This window comes from Cimex lectularius, unplaced genomic scaffold, assembly GCF_000648675.2.
Source record: "Cimex lectularius strain Harlan isolate CLEC.00 unplaced genomic scaffold, Clec_2.1 scaffold8, whole genome shotgun sequence".
NCBI classification, from domain to species: domain Eukaryota; kingdom Metazoa; phylum Arthropoda; class Insecta; order Hemiptera; family Cimicidae; genus Cimex; species Cimex lectularius.
This window is the reverse complement of record NW_019392656.1, coordinates 3,150,819-3,173,764: the sequence shown is the minus strand read 5'-3', so window position 1 is coordinate 3,173,764 and position 22,946 is coordinate 3,150,819. Positions and strand designations below refer to the sequence as shown.

At 37.6% G+C, this 22,946-nt stretch overlaps 2 protein-coding genes across 5 annotated transcripts; one reads left to right on the top strand and one right to left on the bottom strand.

The window, feature by feature from the left end:
- Nucleotides 1-370: 370 nt before the first annotated feature.
- Nucleotides 371-7,604, bottom strand: LOC106664480 (transmembrane protein 14C). Of its 3 annotated transcripts, XM_014390200.2 has the most exons (5): nucleotides 7,496-7,604; nucleotides 7,358-7,409; nucleotides 4,822-5,001; nucleotides 622-808; nucleotides 371-565 (listed from the first exon to the last, which is right to left on the bottom strand). In XM_014390200.2, exons 3-5 carry the CDS (start codon nucleotides 4,943-4,945, stop codon nucleotides 505-507), a joined length of 372 nt encoding a protein of 123 aa, XP_014245686.1. In that variant the 5' UTR covers nucleotides 4,946-5,001; nucleotides 7,358-7,409; nucleotides 7,496-7,604; the 3' UTR covers nucleotides 371-504. The 3 variants fall into 3 exon arrangements, with proteins under 3 accessions (XP_014245686.1, XP_014245685.1, XP_014245684.1); XM_014390199.2 differs by lacking the exons at nucleotides 7,358-7,409; nucleotides 7,496-7,604 and adding an exon at nucleotides 5,071-5,180; XM_014390198.2 differs by lacking the exons at nucleotides 7,358-7,409; nucleotides 7,496-7,604 and having other exon boundaries at nucleotides 4,822-5,113.
- On the top strand, nucleotides 7,453-22,199 carry LOC106664477 (putative leucine-rich repeat-containing protein DDB_G0290503). 2 transcript variants are annotated; one of them, XM_014390193.2, is made up of 12 exons: nucleotides 7,453-7,636; nucleotides 7,687-7,877; nucleotides 13,971-14,030; nucleotides 14,098-14,417; nucleotides 14,478-14,589; nucleotides 14,643-14,876; nucleotides 14,939-16,842; nucleotides 18,034-21,383; nucleotides 21,451-21,515; nucleotides 21,593-21,764; nucleotides 21,833-21,966; nucleotides 22,040-22,199. In XM_014390193.2, exons 2-12 carry the CDS (start codon nucleotides 7,701-7,703, stop codon nucleotides 22,118-22,120), a joined length of 6,609 nt encoding a protein of 2,202 aa, XP_014245679.1. In that variant the 5' UTR covers nucleotides 7,453-7,636; nucleotides 7,687-7,700; the 3' UTR covers nucleotides 22,121-22,199. The 2 variants fall into 2 exon arrangements, with proteins under 2 accessions (XP_014245679.1, XP_014245677.1); XM_014390191.2 differs by having other exon boundaries at nucleotides 7,479-7,636; nucleotides 7,701-7,877.
- Nucleotides 22,200-22,946: the final 747 nt, after the last annotated feature.

The window sequence follows — 22,946 nt, the reverse complement described above, 5'->3', positions numbered from 1 at the left end:
AGTTTAAAAAAATATGTATAAAAGAATTTTTAAAAATAATAAATCTTCTAAAAACTACATTCAAAAAATAAATAAATCATGAATGAAAGATTTTCAACTTGAACAGAGCAAGATTGCATTCCTCCAACTATTGGATTTTTATGAGTATACTCCTGGAGGTGGTAAGTTAAATCTTAAATTGTCGTGCATTAAAGTTGAAAAGGCTTCTTTGATTAAAATAATTAAATTATTAAGTTAGTCCAAAGCCTTGGGAAAAAATTATATTCAAAACTAAGCATATGCAAATAGTAATATTAATACACACACATTATTCTTTATTTAATATATCGTTTTTGAGTAGAATCTGGTTTGTAAAATATCAAAAAAGGAATACATTCCTGAAATGCAATATATATTGCATATTTAATGCTAAATGATACATGGTACATAAAAAATAGAGATAGTGATGATTTTTTAATATATTAAACTAAAAACATAAAATAACATATATTCCCATCGTATAACTCAATTTTTCATAGGCTTATTCATCATGGCCATGATACCATATCTGACAGTCATGGCGACACTGAAAACGAACATGAATCAGATGATTACATATATAGTTTGAATTTAAAGAATTACCTAATGCCCGTCAAGAGTCCTGCAGGCATGATTTTTCCAGATGAAGCAAACTTATATCCCATAAGTGCTCCGAGTGATGACGAAGCGATTAGAGAAGGTGTGTGGTAATGGTTTCTAGACACCTGGTACGCTCCGTATGCAATAGCCGTCCCAAAAAGTAATCCGGCTGCCAATGACGGAACACTTTCTGAAAACCAAAAAATATCCAAAATCAATCTAATCGATTACTGCTGAAAGATGCCTTCATTTAAACAAAGTTATCGGAAGGATGGGTACTAAACGGTAATTAGCCTATTTGAGCTGCTGAAGATGGGCAAAAAAAGCAAAAAAAAAGTTACAAGTATCAAGTATATTTTTGATTTACATACAGCATTTTTTATTATTATTGGGAGTAAGTAAACTCTTAATAGATAATTTATGAGAAGTCACACTGTCCAGGTGTGTTTAGGTACTGTGTTTGATTCAAGGTATATGAAGAGGAGGGTGTCCATGGGGGAGTCCAAGAGGTTTTTAAACAAGAAGTGGTACACTTTCTCGATTTCATCAAACTACATGCCATCCAGATTTAAGCACCATATAATTCACTACACTGATGAAGTTAAGCTTTGAGTGGAACAAGATGTTTCTATTTTCAAAGATTGTGGCTATACGTTAATGCCCCTGTTGAAATTTGGTAATTCTGGCTTGAAAATGTTTTTAAATGAGAGCCTTGGGGTTATACCCAGGTATATATGACCTCTATTTCACTATTTTGATAATACCATTTTTTCCATACTCCCTCTTCCATTCCTAAAAATCTTAACCTTGGATTTGTTCAGATTTAGTTTTAATTTCACAAGATGGTATAGTCATCTATTCGGTTGATCATCCTTTGCTAAGATGGGACTGCAAGGAATGACTAGGTCATCAGCATATGCAATAATCTCATCAAGGAAGTACTCCCAATCGTTTAGAAATAGAGAAAAAATAACAGGACTAAGCATGGCACCTTGATTCATAACCATATTCATTCAAAAAGAGAGACTCCTTCCTTGTTAAACCAAACTGATTTTACAGTGCCAGAGAGGGCTTCTAGCCTTCTACATTTTTTTTGTAGACAAGTTAAGGAACTTAACTGTTAAATATTCATTGCCAATGCTTTCCTGGATCAGAGAGAAATGTAAAATTTACTAGAGATCCAGAGAATCTAAAGGGAAGATAAACCTAAACATCTCATACACTAGGGCATCAACCTAACCCAAAAAGTATTGGGTGTAACAAAATCATCTTGATCTTAGTTTATTCAATGAATCTACAGGGGAACTGGTTAGGAGTAATGTTAATGCTCAAAATAAAGAACAGTGCAAATCATCCATTGTGCTGAGTCATATCCACATCACTGATCATCTCAAGGGTAAATTCTGCTTGATTGAAACTATTCTATGGACACTAACAGTTATATATTCATTGTCAATGTCTTCCTGTACCTTATATAAATGTAAAATTTACTAGAGATCCAAAGAATCTAAGAGTACGACACATCCAATGTCACATGCGGCAGGGCATCCAACCAAATCATGCTAAAATGTACAATGTATCTTTTGTACCAAAAGCCTTTTGGCCATAATTTATTCGTTCGATTTTATTGTTCAAATTTCTGAATACTAAAACATACATACAAAATATTAAAATTATATTTATCCCACATTATATAATATATGAGGTTGGAGGTTTATAGACTGACAAACATGTGAGGTCATCCCTCTGTGCATTTTCCTTTTTTTTCTAATCTTTTGTGCATATTTTAGTGATGTTATAATTACAAATTAATGTTTTTGAGGATATAGTGGCGGGGCCCTATAACTTCCGCATGCAAGCATTGCCCATAAAGATTTAATTTTACCTAAATTAAGGTTTTATCACTTTTTTTAGTTTGTGGGAAAAATTATCATGCAAAAACCACAAAGCTCTAAATTAATTCTTAACATAACATATATATAAATAAATATCTTTGGTATTGAATATGTTAACTATTTGAATTTATTGCACACAATAAATACAAACATAAACTACTTATGGTAGTATTAATGTACATTTGCTTGTTAATGGCTAGAATGATGGTTGTGGATTTAATAACAGTTGTTAATTAGGTGTTTCACCCTTCTGCACTTCCAGTTTACTCCTGTGTAACTACCTAAAGATCTACATATGGTTAGTGCTTATTGAAACCTGCAAGATTACTTCTGGGATTTCAGTGGATACATGGTGGTCAGAAAGTTTAATGCACTATAGCAATGAGGTAGTAAGCCTTACAAATTTATTTTGAGTATAATAGCTTTTTAAAGTATGTTCTCACTGACGAAAGGCAGTTTTCACTAAAGCATATATCAATCTATTCAGTTTTTGTAAACAAAGCTGTCTATTATTTATCTACTTATGGCCTTTCTAGCCTGTTTTGATCGGTTTGTGTCTAGGAGAGGTGTTCCAAGCAGTTTTCAGACAATGCAATGAATTTCTGGGGAGCCTATTGGGCATTGTGGGAATTGTACACATGATGGAGAAATGTTGAAACCACTCAAAAAATTATTCCCATTTGCAAATCCATGAAGTAAGAGTGGAGCTTTATACCTCCTGCTGCGAGAGTGCTCCTACTTTGGAGGACTCTGGGAAGCAAGCAACAAGTCCATGAAGTATCACCTTTCATAAGTTTTAAAAACTCACCCATTAACCTTCGGGAAATTGACAACTTAACATCTTGAACCGAAGCCATATTAAACCCACACCCTCTTTCCTCCAATCCTGATAGTTTTGACAAGCTCACACCTGTACATTTTATCACTGGAGCTCTGCTGGTCACCCGGATCTGGATTGGCCAAATTGTCCTGGGCACACCCTAACCCACTAGCAGTTTTTACAAAAATGTATCGGGGACGTATGGAAACTGGCAAACCAATTGTCTGCCTTCAACAAAGAGCAAAGTAGTCCGGACGTGAGGTTGGTGTCACTCATGGAACTGTTGCTCGAATCAAGCACAAGTGAGGCTTCATAATGGGCACGCACAGAGGAGCATTGATCTGACTATGGCTTTATAGAGAGAGATTTTATTATTTACACATAGATTTGATTCCCTCTGAAAAGCAGAGAGTTTTGATTGCTAATTTATCTTTACTCACCAGTTTGTTAACTTGTACTTTAAAATTATGTTTGCTATCTAGCAGAAAACCAAGGTGTTTTAGTTTATTGCCCAGTTTGATAGTATCCCCTGTGATTACTTGTTTATTGATGAGTGGTCTACGTTTTGTAAAAAAGTGCCATCCTTTTTAACGAGGTTTAATTGTTATATTTATGCTTAATTTACACCTATTACAAAATGCTTGATTTTTTTTAGTGCCAGATTTAATTGCTTTACTATACGCTTAGTCTCCAGGATGATACATATAATGCAATGTGGCACTTTTCCTCATACCGAGGAGTACATTTAGTATAATAAAAGGATCTACCCCTGACGAACACCCACAACCATCTTATATAAGGGTGAAAGTGACTTATTTAGGGATATCTTGGAGTATTTGCCCTTTAAATAAGAGTAAGCGATTTTAGTTAGATTTGATGGGAACCCATACTCAATTTGGTGGTACATGATGCCATTTTGCCAGACCGCGTCAAAACTCTCCTCCGTGTCTACAAGGCCAATGCCTGCGTGTGTTTTTGTTACTGAAGGCCGCAGTTATGACTTGTTTACCTCAACCACCAGACTACAATGTACCTTGCGAACCAAAACCCTATTGGCCATCATTTATTCATGGAATTTAGATTGAAAACTAATTAGGTGAATGTTAATGAACATTTTAATTTATACTTTTTATCTAAGGTCTTGGTTGAGAAGTCATGATAGCTCAAGTGGCTAGAGCAGCGTAGCCGGTTTGAATCCTGCTTGTGACACTAACTTTTTCAACCAAGACCTTCGATAAAAGTATAATAAATTAAAGTAATTAATAATGACTACTTAACATGGATTAATTAATGAACAGGCTAAGGGAGAAACAAGGCGAATCACCTATAATTGCGGTTCTGCTAAGTCATATCTATGGTGCTGATCATGAGTAAATTCTGATTGATTAAAAGTATTCTAAAGTGATTAACAGTTAAATATTCATTGTCAGCGGTTGTATTCAAAACTGATAGTTATCTGTTGTAAGTACGGTTTAGGGATGAACTTACTTGACTTGGCATACCCGAAGGCACCACCAGATACGACGATGACTGCATAAGCGATTCCCAAGTAATCCATATTCCACTTCTTCCTTTCGGCTGTCCCTTCGAATTGAACTGGGCTTTCTGACATTCAAGAAGATGAAGTGACTTCAGCACGCTACCTGGTCAATCTTCAAACTGCAGAAACTAAAAAAACTTCAAATAAACGCAGTGTCACAGTGATTAATTGGAGCTCTTGTAGAAACGAACACGTACAACGAAGTGTAACTTGTTTGTTTTGAATGTTGACAAAGGAAAAGTTAAATTGATAGCAGATATCAGTCGATGGCTTAACAAATCTTACAAAATCTGCTTACATAACAACTATTTCTGTTGCTATAATAAAATCATTAAAACCTCTCAAAGTCATTTTATTTATTAAATTATGGAATAATTAGATAATAAATGTTCCTGTTTTCATTACAGTGTACATTTGGCAACATGGAGGGGGTTCCCTCGTTTATTTAAAACGGATTTTACTCGGGCTTTGGTCTCCATCTACATTCTGGGTCCGTCTATCTTCGCTTTTAACACATTACTTTAAACAGTATACACGGGATAGTTTTTCGTATTATCTGATTAATTTATCTTTTCTTTGGATATTTATTTTTAACTCATTATGCCAGTTGTGTTTTGTTCTTTTTCTGAATTGAGGAAAGTTGAATTGTTCATGTGGTTTGGTTGCAACTATAGGGTCCGCCTATACTCCCTGATACCGTTAGAACTTTTAAGTTTTTAAGAACAAAATAAACGTTTAACGAAAGCTTTATGCAGATCGATTTTCTTTATTAAGCGAAAATGGATTACTATTTCTGAAATACGCCTCGTAGTTTGGCTAATTTTTTGAAGCTTACAAAGTTTTGCTGAAAGATTTTTTTTTCAGATTGATGTTGCTTGTCTATTGTTCTGCTGAAATGCATTATTATCTCGGAAAATACTGCCTGTAGTTTGGTCGTTTTTTAGAGCCTAATTACAAAACTTGGTCAGCACACCCTTACTGATACCATTAGAAGTTTTAACTTTTGTTGAAAGCTTATTTTCAGATTGATGTTGCTGATCTATTGTTCTGCCGAAACGCATTATTATCTCGGAAAATACGGCCAGTAGTTTGGTCGGTTTTTAGAGCCTAATTGCAAAACTTGGCTAGCACACCCTTGCTGATACCATTAGAAGTTTTAACCTTTGTTGAAAGCTTATTTTCAGATTGATTTTTCTTGACCTTTGTCTGCTGAAGTACATTATTTTCTCGGAAAATACTGCCGGAAGTTTGGTCTTTTTTTTAGAACCTAATTGCAAAACTTGGTCAGCACACCCTTACTGATACCATTAGAAGTTTTAACTTTTGTTGAAAGCTTATTTTCAGATTGATGTTGCTGGTCTATTGTTCTTCCGAAATGCATTATTATCTCGGAAAATACGGCCAGTAGTTTGGTCGTTTTTTAGAGCCTAATTGCAAAACTTGGCTAGCACACCCTTGCTGATAACATTAGAAGTTTTAACCTTTGTTGAAAGCTTATTTTCAGATTGATTTTGCTTGACCTTTGGTCTGCTGAAGTACATTATAATCTCGGAAAATACTAGTAGTTTGGTCGATTTTTTAAAAATCACCGCTACTCCGAGAGTTCATATAACCTCGTAGTTGCAATACCATCGTAAAAAAAATCTATTATGTATAGTGTCATAGACAGACATTGTATATGTCTATCTTCTTATTATTTTTTGGCTACACTATAATCTATTATGGGTAAGGTCGTAGATGATAAATTGTCAGATAGAACCTGGTGCTGTGATCAATCTTCTTCTGAGTGTTATTCAGATATCGTGAGATGCGGTCGGGTGTGATGTAGGTTTCAGAAAAACATTTTCTTTATCGTGCCAACGTTTCGATCTTTTATTGAGCCCTGAAGATGATCTCAATAAAAGATCGAAACGTTGGCACGATAAAGAAAATGTTTTTCTGAAACCTACATCACACTCGACCGCATCTCACGATGTCTGAATAACTATCGATTAACGGTCACTAATCTCTACACACTTCTTCTGAGATTTCATATGCTCAATATGGGCATCGGTGGCCACAACGGTAAACCGTTGAAACTCGACTCATTACATTAAGCAAATGGAAAGTGCTATAAATAGATAAATTATCTAGATGCTGGTATCCTCAATGGTCTGGTTTGTCAATATTAGGCATTTTGGCATCTTCAGTGGTGGTTTTGGTTTGGCTACATTATGATTATGGTTTTTCTGTTTCATTCTATTTACCAATTTCTCTATTTATGTATACAACATATTTATTGGGTCATTTGAAGTGACTTTTATCTTGGACCGTAGTATTCGTAATTTCTTGGGTTTAGCCACAAACCAAAACAGCGTGTATGGGCAGATCAAAATGTCCGAAAACAACCAAATTAAGTATAGTTTTTATAAATAAATTATTTGACTGAATTATTTACACTAGTTTAAATAAAACTATATTGTTGATAGTTTGATTGTTTATTACGTGTCTTTAAGTTTTCTTGCATGTTGGTCCTCTCATCTGTTAAGAAATTGTGCTGAAAAAAAAAGAAAAAAGAAATGTGTCATCAGGCTATATAGGAGAAAAATGTTAATGCAAAACATATGTTTTGTCATTATTTACCATTATACTGTTCTGTAGTTTTCAACAAGATTTTTGTAGAATTTCTTTAAGTAGTTTTTTTTAAACAATTCTAAATGCTTTCACATTTTTGAATGAATTCCGAATCAAGCCAGGTCTGACTTGTTCGCTCGACTAGACAAAGTAAGCAACTACTTAGTATTGATGTACGTTTTTTTATATTAAGTTTCTAGAGTTTACGTTTCAGATGCCGACGTTCATCGCACACAAGCTCGACGTCTTCAACGATGCTCAAGGGCGGAGGCTGCAGCGGAAACGAAGCGATGGCAGGCTCAAAGCGTCCGCCTCGGCCACCGACTTGAGGAGCTGGACGAATAACGATGAAGACAAGAGACAATATATGCTGGACGTCATGAATAATTCGGTAACGGAAATGTATTATTATTTTTGATCAATCATGTCTACTGCAAATCAAAGAGGAACGTGTGTCGATACTGAATTGACATGTACGTGTGTCTGTTGGGGTCAACTGTCTTTTTTTTCTCAGAGGGGTTTTAGTTAAACTCAGCTGATTTTTCTTAAACTTATTGCCATAATAAGAAGGGATGCTAAAAATAAATAAAAATTCTATACAATGTCTCTTCTCTGCTTATAGAAAATCTTTAAACTTTCAAAACTAATCAACACAGACTAACAAATTCAAGTTGAAATGATCGACTCTGATAACTTTAGTTTGCTTGTTTCCGATCATTTTGGTCTGCCTATCTTTGCTGGATCAAGGTATCAATTTATCTATCTATCACATAATGTATCCAAAGAATCCCTCCACTGAAGAGTGCGAAAAGTCAAAACGCATCTTACCAACCAATACCAGCGAGAATAGAGGAACCAGCATCACCAGAAACGCATAACTTCAGTTTTATAACTTGCAGACCCCCAATATATCTCACAATGAAAATAAAATTTAAAAATTTATACATCACAAATCTTATATTTTCAACTTACGACCATGATCAAATGTTTGAATAATCTCTTTCAATTAATCTTTATGTAAGGTATTGGCTGATATAAAAAAAGTCAGTGTCACGAGCGGGATTCGAACCCACGACCTTCACGGCTAAATACGCGGCTGCTCTACCACTTGAGCTATCGTGACTTCATCCACTCGGACACCAACCTCCCTCTCAACCCAACCTTTCGAATCTTCCCTCCTTTTTGCCATTTTTCAAATGTCTTGAATATTGAATTTTTCAAATGTTTGAATTATTAAAAATTAAAAGGCGTTGGCAACAATCCAATTATTCTTCCGATAAAAGAAGCTTCGAACCAGTTCTCTTCTTCTGCGAACAGTACAATAAATGCCTTGATATGACTTCCACTCGCTCCAATCATGACAACAACCTCTAATTCGCATCCGCAATTGGAGAAAAAAAAAACTATGAAATTATCACTCAGTCGATTTCCAACGCCCTTTTACTTAAGGGAACCTGGGCCAGACGCGACAAAGGCAAATAAAATCTTCTCGCAACCTATTAAGGATCCAAGTTTTTAGTTCTCATTCAGATGTAAATGATGCACCTCATGTAAACCTTGGTATACCACATCCTTCTCATATGCCTCTCAAATCTTTCCATCCTTCTGTAGTTCAGAAACCTCCCAGCCACATATCCTCCTACAGACCTATCAGCCTTCTTCTTATATTGACCAAAATCATCGAAAGACACATTTTAAAACGTTTAATACCTATCCTTGATTCACATAAAACTCACCTAATTGGCTTTCGTCTCAACTGAAGTCATTTCATGATATAACAAGGTTTGAGAGTTGTTGATACCAGAGCGTGGCCCAGGCTTTCGATAGGTCAGAAACCTAGGCATCCTTTATTGCTTCCTACCAATCCCTTATTACCTTAAATTGAACATGATCTTCAGAGTGAACTGTGGCAACGAATACTGAGATATCAGACCAATACATCCGTCCAGGAAGCATACTTGGTCCTAGTCTGATGAACATCCCAACACTATGCGGATGATATCGCATTTTGTCTTCTTACCCGAATCCTATTCCAAGCAACATCCCAACGGAACACCTTGAGCTTATCAGAGTATCAGACTAGGGATAAAAGTAGAGGACAAGACTGAATGAAGAAAAAATGTACCCATTGTGCATTAAATAAACGTTCTACACAAGGTAGATATTTAGGACTATTTCTAGACAGCAGAGTGACGTCTAGACTAATTTTACACAAAACATTACTGTGACCACACTGGAATTTCGGAGTGGAACTGTGGGGTCTCGTCAATTTTTCCAATCATAATTCCTCAGACATTGTCAAAGCTAACTACGCCACTAACCTCACTAACCACAACGACAACCAAGTTCCTCTTCTCCACGAAGGAAAAGTTCCACAAGATTAGATCTATCCTAACCTTCTGCCCAAGAATTATTGACTCTTTTCCATCCTGAAAATCCGCCACTTCACCTTAAACGATGGCCTCGAGACCTCATCACGAACGACTTAATCACTTATATTGTATGCAGTGCCCGCGTTGACCGGATTCTCTTAACTTGCATTCATCGGCTGTAGTATTGACCATTGAAGTATTTGACCAGAAAAAAACATACATATTAATACATCCTATAAAAAAAAAAAATTAAAAAATCTAATTGGCTAAAGTTTGTAATTTAAATCATTATCCTCGTTATCTCTAACGAGTTTAGAATGGTCTGAGTTAAAAAATAATGTTCAAAATTTCGATTTTCTGAAGGCTTGAAATAAAACGAGTAAAATTTATAACAAGTGGGACGAGGCGGACAACGATGATAAATTATGATCGATGCGGCATACTTTGGAATTAAGAGGGATAACGCAGCTCTTGTCTAAAACCAGAAAACGCCGTCTCGCTGAAAAGCGAGTTTGCTTTTAGAAAAGTTACTCATTAATAAATATTTTAGGTCTTTAATTTATAATATTGTTTAAGTTACAGAATGATTACGTAATTAATTTGACGTAGAGTTTTTCACTTAAATTATTGTAGTCGAAATGAAAGCTGAAATTCGAAAGAAATCGGAGGGCAATATGTTTAATTAATTATAATTTGTAATTTTTTCTGCATAAATAATATATTTTCAAGTTCAAAAATTTAAATCTCACTTTTAATCCGGGATGTCAGTATGCAACAACCGCCTTATTTATAATCCGGTTGTCAAACCCATGCTATTATATGCATGTTATGGAGTCTCAACTGCAAATCAAATATGCTAAATATTCAAAGAATGCAGAACAAGTTTTTTTAAGGCTAGTGACATCATCTCGCAGGCGGACCAGGCTGGAGCAACTCCACGGTGAAAACCGACACCAAAAAATTTTATTGTAAGTTTGCCTCCAGCAAAAATCTTTTCAGCAGATCGTAGGATAGTACGACAACCAGATTCAATGGAAGCATAAACGCATAAAAGCGATTCTGTGATAAATAATTTGTATATACATAATCTCAACACGACACACAAGAATGACACAATTACGCAGAAAACAAACACTTTGCGACCTGAAGATGATCTCAATAAAGATCGAAACGTTGGCACGATAAAGAAAATGTTTTTCTAAAACCTACGTCACAACAGACCGTATCTCACGATCCTCCGAATAATAATTATATAAGTAATATTTATTTATTTTTTTACGAACATATTTTGTCTTCGTCACACGACGAATTACACGACATTTGAAATATGGCAAAAGGAGGGAAAACTCATAAGGTGGGGTTGAGATAGGAAGTTGATGTCCGAGTGGATCGAGGTCACGATAGCTCAAGTGGTAGAGCAGCGGCTTATCTAGCCGAAGATCGTGGGTTCGAATCCCGCTCGTGCCATTAACTTTTTTCATCTCAACTAAAAACCTTAATTAATTGTAATGATTTAATTGGTCAAGCGGACCACGAAATTAGTGAATTTAAAATGTTATAGCTGAAATGGATTTCCATTGTTAAGAAAATAAGCAAGATTAGAAAGTCAAATGTTTAATTAATTAATAAATTTCTAATTTTTCTCTATAAATACTATATAATTTATATATAAATACTATAGTTTCAAGTCCAAAAAAGAGTTTAAATTTAAATTTCACACATACTTTTTCTACTAAAATGTTATACTTGGAATGGAAGTTCAATTGTGAGAAAATAAACAAGGAATGTGTGGTGATTAGTGACCGTTAATCGATAATTATTTAGAAATCGTGAGATGCGGTCTGGTATGATGTAGGGTTCATAAAAACATTTTCTTTATCGTGCCAACGTTTCGATCTTTATTGAGATCATCTTCAGGGCCTGGGATTTACAAACATAGTTTACATTTAACAAATACATTTTGGATGTGGAAAAGTGAATTGCATTGTATAAATTCACTTGTCCACATCCAAAATGTATTTGTTAAATGTAAACAATGTTTGTAAATCCCAGGCCCTGAAGATGATCTCAATAAAGATCGAAACGTTGGCACGATAAAGAAAATGTTTTTCTGAAACCTGCATCACACCAGACCGCATCTCACGATTTCTAAATAAAAATAAACAAGATTGAACGGTCAAATGTTTAATTAATTAATAAATAACCGAGAGATGAACAATTTTCACGTAATAAATTCGTACATTTTTAAATTCTGGGATATAAACAATAAAAAAATTACCTATGAACTTCACTTGTGACTTAATTCATACGCAAGTGGTTCAGGGGGCAAATAATCGAGATTGGACGGGAAGTTTTATAATTAATTAGAATGAACGAGCGTACGTCCAATTTGTCCAGTAATAAATCTTATAATACCTAGTTACAGGTTAGATTAATTAGACAGAGGGAGACTATTCGGACAAAAACATAAATCTAGCTTAAGACTTTTATTTATGCTGACAATTTTATATGATTGTGGTATAAAAAATATATAAAAATTAGATATTTTTTTGTAGATTTTATTGATGTTCTCTATGTACTTTATATCCTTTATAAAATAGATAAGCATGGTGTCTACCTTTTTAGGTTTATAAACTAGAAGTGGTAGCAAAACCCATCAAATTGCTTGTTTTCAGGTACGCTTGTAACAAAAGGGATTTCCTCGTCCTTAAAAGAAACTTTCTCTATTTCTAAAATACAAAGTCGATTGGGCAGGTCAAGTTCTAGCAAGCTGCCATGGTACCTTTACTCGAACCAATCGACCCTTTTTTTCTCACCCTCATATCTCTGCTTCCTATTAAGGTGGGGTTTTGAAATTTGAAATAAATTGTACTTAGATCGCTTAAGACTTTGTAAAAATGTAAGCATTTAGCCTTTTCGAAAGGGGATAATTTCAAAATTTGCATTTTTCTTACTGACTGGCTCACTGATCTTCAAAATTATAAGGAACTGCTCTAATAGCTAGAAACGAAATTCGGTAAAAAAAAGATTTTACAGCAAGTAAAGAAAAAATCTGAAAATTGCAATTGTCTCAAAATAGGTACCGCTTTAGGGGGAGGAGGAGGTAATTTCGTCATCGAAATTATAAGGCAGTTCCCGTACAAGTAGAAATGTGATGTTTGGTCTTATACTATAAATAAATTTTTTCAATTAATTAATCTTTTGATGTAAGGTATTGGTTCAAATGAAAAAGTTAGTGTCACGAGCGGAATTCGAACCCACGACCTTCGGATAAGATGAGTTCGAATCCCGCTCGTGACACTAACTTTTTCATTTCAACCAATACCTTACATAAAAAGATTAATTAATTGAAAGAGGTTATTTGGTCAATCGGACCACGAAATATAATGGATTATAAATAAAGGTAAGAATCTGACAAATCTGAAATTCGTGCCACATTAGGTAGACTCATCGTTAAAATTATAAGGCACTTCCTGTATAAGCAGAAACGTGAAATTTGGCAGAAAGGTAGATCATATATCAGAACCAAGACGATGTGCACGATGCTGAAGCGAACAAACAAGTATGATATCTCAAAAAACCAAACCATGAAAAAAGCCAAGTTTCCGACCCCCTACAAACAATTATTAATCAATTTAATAATTTCTACACTGTGGTCAAGCCCTCTCTTTAGACATAACATGAGAGAACTCAAAATACAAACGTTTCACACTCCCTCCCATAAAAGTAAAAAAGTCAGCCTTTCAAAATAGTGACATCTACATTGTGGCCAATCTCACTTCACTCCTTTCTTTATGAGGATTGCATCAGGACCCTGTGGACAGTAGAGGTGGGTGACTCCGAAGAAAAGAAAAATGTTTCAGACTCCTCATTTCTCATTGGAATAGGTCTAAAATTGGTCTGGTAGTACTAGATGAGACTAAGATAATGAAAGTTTAGATATTGATTCAATAGATGTTGAATTCCTCTTAGCAAGGTGAATATGGTCATTCAGTGAGGTGCTATGATAAACAATTATTGTTATATGTTATTCAATATGTTGAATATTTAAGGACTTTGTTTTTTGACGGTTAAAATGAAAACTTTTAATAAAAAAAGTAAATGTTTTACAGAAAACCACGTTTGGAAATTATATACCTTTAGACGATCTGCTGGAAATGGTGGCCAACCAGGTACCACTCGAAATTCTGAAACCTTTTACAAGTTTGACCATTTTTACAAATTTGATTTATCTCTCAGGCCGATTTAGGCGGGTATGCCGCTACTCTTAGAGCGAGAGACAACGAAGAGGTCAAAAGGCGGCTTTCATCACGGTCCTTGTCCATCACGGAGTCCGAAGCCAGGCTGAAAATGAAGATATACCCCGATGACGACCCGTACGAGCCGATAATTCATAACGAAGAAGTCCGAAACTTGAGATGCCAGATAAAAGAGTTGTGCGAACAACACCAATACTACACCTCCATGCTGGAAGGCAGAGAGTTAGAAAAGCAGAGGTTCTCGAGCCAAATCGACGAATTGCAACAACTAAAAGAAGAAAATACTTGCCTCCAGCAACGGTGAGTGATTAATTTAAGGAAAGATCAACAACATGATATAATAATAATGTTTCTAATTAGCTTGAAACATCAAGACGAAATGAGCGAACTGTTAGACAGGATGTTTAAAAAATACGATGACGCCCAAAATGAAAATCAACGGCTGAGAAAAGAAATGGCGAAACTAAAAGCTGTAAGTGTTAAATATTCACACTTAGATTTGATTGATATCGGAAGTCTTTCCAGATGGAAATGGATTACGAAGAAACAATGCAGAAATTGCAAGACTACGAGGAAATGGAGAAAGAGGCGAAGATGTTCAGAGTGAAAGAAAGGCAGTATCGACAAGCCATCTCTGATAGTAAAGATATTGAAAGCGAGCTCATCTCGTGCAAAGCTCTGCTTGCGGATCAAGAAGACGAGATTCAGCAGTTAACGAACAAGATCGAACACATGGCATCGAGTACTGATGAAAAGCAGGTCGGTACTTCATAACAAAATTGAAACATTTAGCAAAATTAATCATTTTTCGTTGTATTTAGGAAGTATTGAGAGATGCTTTACAAGAAATCAGGATGTCCCTGAAGGAACGAACGGACGAGCTTCTCAAATGCAAAGGAGAATTGAAAGACGCCAAAGAATTGATTTCCGAGTTGGAGAAGGTCCGTGAAGAGCTCAAGAAGAACATAATGTACCTTACGGACAACAAGGAATACTTCAAGGATCTGGTCGGCTTGATGTCCAATTCAGAAGCGGAATTGCAGGAACGGCTGAAAAAGAAGCAAGAAGAGCTCGAAAGGATAGAAAAGCTGAACGAAGCTGCGATGTTGTCCGCCGAGAAGAAGGGCTCTGGAGACGAAGCGGCGCACGACTACATGACCAGGGCGGTCAATACGACTAGAGACGCTCTTCGAGCGCTTATGGACGACTACAAACAGAAGAAAGAGGAATTAGAGCGCATGCAAACAGAGAAGGACCAGCTGAAAGAAGACATCAGGAACCACCAGGAGCAGGTACGGGCGGCGACGGACGAGTTGGAACGCTTAGCCGTCCTTCTCGGAGAATCGAAGGGCAAGCTTCAGAGAGAGCAAGCCATGGGTAAAGCCGCTCAAGACGAGCTGCAAAAGTTGAGAAAATCCAGCGACGAAATGAAAAAAGATCTCGTAGATCTCGATTACTATAGAAAATTGTCTAACGAGAACAAAAACGAATTGATGAGAAAAGAGATGTCGATCTCAAGCCTTCAGGACAGACTAGCAAAAGCCGAAAATGACAACGATAATCTCAGAAACGAGATAAAAAGTTTAAACGATATGATAAACAAGCTAAACGGCGAAATAGAAAAACTTTCAACAGAAGCTATCGATGCTAATAACATAATATCAAAGCAGAGCATCGAGGCGAACAAAATGTTGAACGAGATACGGGAAAAAGAGTTGCTCAAGTGTTTGACTGAAGAACTGAAGAAACAGATATCCGGCTTGGAAAACCAATTGAGAAATACACAAGACGAGGTCAAAAACAGGGAAAACGATATTAAACAAATGCACGAATTACTCTGCGATAAAGAAAAGGAGCTCGAACTTTTTAAAAAAATGCTCCAGGATAAAAATAATATAATAGAATGTCTTGAGAGAAACCTCGCAGAGTCCTGCGATTTCGCGAATAAAGTAAACCAACAAATCGAGTGTTTAAATGACCAACTGAAAAAACAGCACGAAGCGAACCAAACATTGCAATTAGAAATGAAACGGTTGAAGGATGAATTGGATAAGACGAAACATTTGTTGGAAGAAGAAAGGAACACGAACGATATGCATTGCAGAGAAAAATCAATATTAAAAGACGAGTTGGCTAAGGCCAAACAGGACATGGCGGCATTGAACGACGAGCTGAATATGACTCGAGGGCAACTAAACGCCGCACACTTAGAAATCAGATCGTTAAAACAGGACATTGAAACGCTACGGTCTACGATCCAAAGCAAAGACAGAAAGATAAGCGATTTAGAAGACGAACTGAAACTGACCAAAGAGAAACTTGAAAAAGCCTGTTCGCTTTACGGAGAGGCGTGCAACAGGAACGACGAGCTTATCAGACAATTGAAAGAACTTGAGGACGAACTCCACGCGACGAAAGACGCTCTGCACAAGTCAAGACAGTTTGGAGAAGATATGAAAAATTGCAAGGAGTGTCTGGAAAACAATCTCAGGGACGCCAACCGAACTAATGTCCTCCTTCAAGGAGAAAACGAAGAGCTCAAGGAGAAAATAAATAAGGGGAAGAACGAGATTGACAACCTTCTAAAACAGATAGACTCATTGAAAAATGAAATATCTAGGTTGAACAACGATATGAAGAAGCTGAGCCAAGAAAACAACAGTCTTGTGTTAGCTAAAAACAAGACAGAACATGACCTGCTTGCAGCAGAAGATGAGATACGGAAGTAAGTACTCCTCATTGTTAATACTTAAACTATAGTCTTCGAGGGCTTTGGTGGCCGTAACGGTTTAGGCGTTGACACAGCGCTCGTCACTGTAATGTAAAGGTCCCGTGTTCGAACCCAGTAGCCCTGAACTCGACATACTTACAGGCTTTTTTTTTTCAAAAACACCAGCACCCCAACGGTTCATATAAGCTCGTAGTTTAAAAAAAAAACTTCATGACTGAACCCTCTAAGAATTAGCACATCTAAGGAGCGTCGGTGACCGCAACGGTTTTGGCACTGATACGGCGTTCATCACTGTAAGGTAAAGGTTCCGGGTTCGAATCCAGAACTCGACATATTTACAAGTGGGCTTTTGCTTTTCAAAAACACCGGCTCCCCGGGGGGATATGACCTGTTGTTGTGAGCCCTTGTAACAAAAAAAATAAAAAAATTAGCACATTTGCTTTTTAGTGTCTATGAACTTGTTATGCGTATAACCGGCGTGGTACCCTTGGGGAAGCGAAGGATCGGACCACCTAGGCTGAGCCTATGGCGACCCTCGACTGCGCATGGCAGGTGTAGGCTGAGCTCGAAAGGAGATTTTTACCGTAGGCGGTGCTCATCTAGAGGGTGGTTAGCAATTTCACTTAAAACTAAACCGCGGCCGGGGCGGGTCCGGAAGTTTCTACGCTGGGGAAGCCCCAATACTCTGGGAGATACAGTGGCCTTCTCCATCTAGGGAGTGCGCGGGAGAGCAGGCTGATGTATTTCGGCTTGTCAGCCCTTTGGGCGCGGCATACGACACGATGCACAATGCGGGCCCGACCATTCGGAGTGGACAAGCGGAGAGCGAGGTTGTTTTGGTCCTTATGGGCTGGGACGCCTCTACACCAATGCTGCGGCGGTAACACTCTTCCGTCGTATGCGGAGTTGCGTCAGCTCTCATCTTGAGAATCAAAACGTTCGATAAGGCCGAATAGGCCAGGTGCGGACGCTAAAGATCCTCTAGTCTTGTGACGACGAGTACTCGGGAACGACATGTCTATATGTCATAGATATGTCTAGATTATAACATTTAAAAGTAAATTTATGTGTATTATGAATGAGTCATAGAATTGTACCGTAAGTAAAATATGGGATGGGTTGAAAAATTCCTATTGTACACTACAATTTACCTTTTTCTCAACGTCCACCGTGCTTCTGTTACAGGTTAAAGGATCGTTTAGACAATTTGCAGAAGTTGAACAACGAAAATCAGAAAAAGATCGAATCGATGCAAGCTGCGTTGAAAATGATGGAAGCCGAAAACGAATGCTTGAAGAACGAATTGCCGAAGCTGAAGTCTCAGAACGAGGACCTTTTGAGCAGGGGTAACGGCCTCGAGAAGAGCCTAGACGACTGCACTAACGCTATGAGGCTGAAGCAATCGGAACTCGAAAAATGCCTCAATGAAATGGAAAACCTGAAGAGGAAGCTGGCCGAGGCAGAAAGGAAATTGAGTAACTTCAAACAGGAAAACGACACTCTGCTGCGGGAGTTGGACAACGCGAAGAACAACTTGCAAGAAGCGAACCGAATGAAGGCGGGAGGTGACTCGCAGTTGTCGGCAGCTCTGAACGAAATGACCTCCTTGAAGGACGAGGTGGATCGACTTCGCAGCGAACTCGCGGGTTGTAACAGCAGGTTCAACGAGCTTGAAAAGGATTGGCGACAAGCCACGGACGAGTTAAACAGGCTGAAGAAAGACAACGAGAACAAACAACTCGAGTTGGCGGGGCTGAGAGCGGCAAAGGATAGCCTAGAAAAGAAGTGCAAAGGCGATGCTGACAAGCAGATGCAATTGAAAAACGAACTTTCCAATTTACTCGAAGAAATGGAAGACACGAAAAACCAACTGGAGGAAATCTCGAAATGTTACAACGAAGCTTTGGCGGAGTTGGAGAGACTGAGAGAGAAAAACGAAAACGCGAATTCAGCTATCGACGCGTTGAACAGAAAGAAAAACGAATTGGAAAGAGACCTTAGCGATCTGAGAAAACAGCACAAAGATTTAGAGTCGGACTACGCACAAGCTCTGAATGATTTGGAAAGAGCCAGGAAGAATATCGAACAAGCAGATATGCGTTATGAAAAGGAAAGACGCGATCACGAAAAGACACAAAAGGATTTGCACAACCTTCAAAAGCAATTGGAAGGTCTGCAAGGAGAATTCAACCACTGTTGTGCAGAGCGGGACGTTCTAAAAGGGAAAGTCGCGGAACTGCACAACCGCTTGCAGGCCTGCTGTCAAGAGCTCCAGAGTGCAAGCTGGAACAAAGAAGCCTTAGAAAACGAACTGAGAAAAGTGAAAGACCAAATGAATCAAATAGTCAACGCGTACGAAGGCAAGCTCAGAGAGCAAAAATCTCGAATCGAAATGCTGGAGTCTCAGTTTGAAAATATGGAATTGAAACTGGAGAGAGCGCTTAACGATGTTAACAACCTTCAGGGTCAAGTAAGCGACTTGTTGCAAAAAAACAAAACTTTAGAGATGCAGTTAAACCAGTCGAACGATCTATTGTACAAACAGAAATTAGAGAATGGACAGTTGTCACAGAAAAACCGGGATCTCGAGCAACTGGTAAGCAGTTTGAGAAAAGAAATAGACAAACTAAAAGGCGACAAAGAAACCGTAGAGAAGCAATTGCAAATCTGCCAAGATACTTTAAATAAAATGAAATTGGAAATGAACAGGCTAGAGGATAAGTGTCAAAAGTTGCAGGAAAAATTTAACGAAATGTCACTGCAACTGAACGAACTGAGAACCCAGAATAAAGGCCTCGAGCAGATTAGAGCGGGGCTGGAGAGAGACCTGGAACGTGCGAAAGACGACAAGGGATTCTTAAAAGAAGAGAACGACGACTTGAAAAACAAACTCAGAGACGCGCTGAAAAAAATCCAAGACCTGACCGACGGAATGAAAAAGACCATAGATCAGCAAGACAGAATCGCCAAGATGTCCAAATTGTCGGACGACGAGAAAAACGGCATCGAACTTGTTAAACTCCAATTGGAAGAAGAGCTGAAAAACACTTTGAGGGAAAACAAGAGGCTAAAAGAAGATCTGAGAAAATGTCAAGACGAATTGCGCCATTTGGACAAGTGTAAAGAAAACTTGAAAGCTACGAAAGAGGAACTGGATTCGGCCTTAAAAGAGATCGAAGAGTGCAAAAATAAAGTTGACGACTTGAAAAACAAAGCCGATGAGGAAAATATCAAGAGAAGAGCGGCTGAATCGGAAATGGAAAGACTTAAAAAGGAAATTGAGGAATTGACCAAAAAATTGGCCAAGGCGGAAGGGGCTTTGGAAAACGAAAAATGCAAAACGGAAGCTTTAAAGAGAAACATAAACGACCTGACAAAAAAAATTAAAGACGGCTTAGCCGAGATCAACGCTTTGTCGTCCGAACTCGCGAAGACGAAGGAACAGCTGAGAAGAAAGGAATCCGAAGACAAAAAGAAAGTTTCCTTGGCTGGCTTAGACGGAATCCTCGACGAAGAAGAAGAAAAAGGTGACGAAGAACGTTTGCGAGAAGAAAATGAAGCGCTGAAAGAAGAACTCGACGCTCTGAAGGAAGAGGTGATGAAATTGCGGGATCAGTTTGAATCCACGAAAACCAGGGCGAAACTAGCGGAAGAAGAACTGGCGAGAGCGAACAAGAATATAATCGAGCTAAAGGCGAATATCCAGACTCTCGTCAGTGAAATGAAAGTGCTTAAAAACGATCTCAAAGACACAAAAGCAGAATTGGTGAAGTCGAAGAAAGAGTTGTCAGACACGAAAAAAGAAAAAGATAAGTTTAAAATGCAGCTAGAAAACGAACAGATGAAAGTGCGTGAACTGCAATTAGAAGTCGACTCTTTAAACAAACAGATGTTGAGTCTCGAAAAGGAATTAAGAGACAGCAGAGAACAGATAGAAGCTCTCATGAGCGATAACAAAGATTCCAATGAAGAAGTGATAAAACTATGCAAGCGTCTGAAAGAATTAGAAAAAGCGAAAGCACATTTGGAGAGAGATCTAAACACGACATGCAAAAAACTGACAAACAACCAGAGAGAATTGGACATTCTCAGGGCCAAAAACGAGGCTCTGTCAAACGCGAAACGACAGCTCGAAGAGTGTCTGGCGAAGAAGAACGTCCTGTGCGAAGGGCTCGAAGAAGACCTGAAGCTGGTCAAAGACGATCTGAACAGCATCATAAAACAGAAGGAGTCTTTGGAGCAGCAGCTGGCGGCTCGCGAACGGCTGAACGACGCCCTGAGGAACGAGATCAAGAAGCTCAAAGAGCACATCCAGGATCTGAAGAACTCGAAGCAGGAGTTGAACAGGAAACTCCAAGAGCTCCAGCAACTAGGACGGGAGAGCTTAATCGAACTGGAGCGACTCAACGGTCTCTTGACCTCCGAACAGAACAAAGTTCAAGCACTAAACAGCAGAATACAATATCTAGAGAAAGAGGGTGACTTATATAAACAACAACTTTGCAAACTCAAACAACTACTTGAAACGCTCAAAGGTTAATTCAATTGAAACTATTACTTATATAATTTAGAGAAATTTATAAGAATGATTAATTATTTCAGCTATGGAGCCACCGGATACCAAAGTAAACAGAATATTGAAGAAAATCATGCAATTTGGATATGAGGTATATTGGACTTTTATTATATTTTTGTTTAATGTCTAGTTTTTAATTAAACATGAGATTTTGTCGAAATATTTTAGGAGTGCGATCTCGGCGAATTGGCCGAAGTTCACCAAGGCGTCAGCATAGCCACCGACGCGATTGTGCAACGCTGCGACAAGTGCAAATGCCCCGGAACTGTCACGAAGGGCCAAGGTCTGGCGAAGGAGCTCGGCCGAATCGCCACCGCCGAAGGCATGGCCAGTATTAAAGGTAAAAATACTCGAATAAACTCTTTTAACAGTTTTTAGTTTTAACTTAAAAAACGATCAAATCTACAGCTTGCGACGTGGCGAACAAACTGCAAATCCTTGACGCGATGGACGACAATACGTTCGGCCTCAACGACTACCAGCCTCCGCAATCATCCTTGAAATCCATGTGTGAAAAGGCCGCTGACAAAATTGAACAACAGGTAAGTCAATTTTCGAACAACGACCTCTTACAAAACAATATTCGATAATTAACGTAGCATTTTAAAACAACAGAGATCAAGACCAAAAACGAAAGAGAATAAATCGATGCAGTTTCCCAAAGAAAATCCAAAAAGCAAAGGAAGCAGAAAATGATTATAACGCGTAAAGAAATATGTCAAAAAAAAGTAAAAATTGTGAAAGTACTCAAATAAAATTTGTTAATACGGTGAATTATAGGATTTTTAGCTAATTTAATAATAAGCACTACTAACAGTATAAAATTCAAAACTAGAACAGGGTTTTTAACATTAAACAGGACATTAGAGTGTAAATATTTAAGTGTGTGGTGATTAGTGTAATAAATATTTAAAGAGAAAAGAGAAACAAGAAAAAAGATAGAAAGAGAGAGAGAGAGACAGACAGAGAGAGAGAGAGAGAGAGAGNGAGAGCGAGAGAGAAAGGAAGAGAATGGAGCAGCGGCGTATCAAGCCGAAGGTCGTGGGTTCGAATCCCGCTCGTGACACTGAATTTTTTATCGCAACTTAAAACCTTAATTAATTGAATATTATTTATATAAGTTGGGCAAGAATGGCTTATTCAATTTTTTTATAAAGTATTTTTAGTAATTTGGTGACAATCATGTCTTTATTAACATAAAAATATAAAACAATATTAAATACAAAATAAAAAAATTCAAGAAGAAAAAGCGTCAAAGCAGTGAATAGTCTCATTAATGGCTCGACAAACATCAATTTTTATTATTTATTTGAAGGATTCCTTTGTACCTGAGGTCGTATGAAAAGAATAACCTTTTTGGTAAAACTAACGGTTTTAGTTTCAATGAGCACCCAGTCCGCCTGGGAACGTTTCGTGTTAATAGACGATCCAAGGACCAAAGCTCATGCGTTCGATCATGATCTGGCTCTAATCGGCCGCGGTTCGACACGTCGAGTCGATATTATCTCCTCGATCAATAAGA

What these genes read in the sequence shown, in the direction of transcription:
- LOC106664480 (XM_014390200.2), bottom strand. Translation starts at nt 4,945, where the DNA reads ATGTCAGAAAGCCCAGTTCAATTCGAAGGGACAGCCGAAAGGAAGAAG. An exon ending in CTTCGGGTATGCCAAGTCAA is followed by an intron (nt 809 to 4,821) that starts GTAAGTTCATCC and finishes TTTGGTTTTCAG; the next exon opens with AAAGTGTTCCGTCATTGGCA. An exon ending in GGACTCTTGACGGGCATTAG is followed by an intron (nt 566 to 621) that starts GTAATTCTTTAA and finishes GTTCGTTTTCAG; the next exon opens with TGTCGCCATGACTGTCAGAT.
- LOC106664477 (XM_014390193.2), top strand. Translation starts at nt 7,701, where the DNA reads ATGCCGACGTTCATCGCACACAAGCTCGACGTCTTCAACGATGCTCAA. An exon ending in GCAGAAGATGAGATACGGAA is followed by an intron (nt 16,843 to 18,033) that starts GTAAGTACTCCT and finishes CTTCTGTTACAG; the next exon opens with GTTAAAGGATCGTTTAGACA. An exon ending in AGGCATGGCCAGTATTAAAG is followed by an intron (nt 21,765 to 21,832) that starts GTAAAAATACTC and finishes TCAAATCTACAG; the next exon opens with CTTGCGACGTGGCGAACAAA.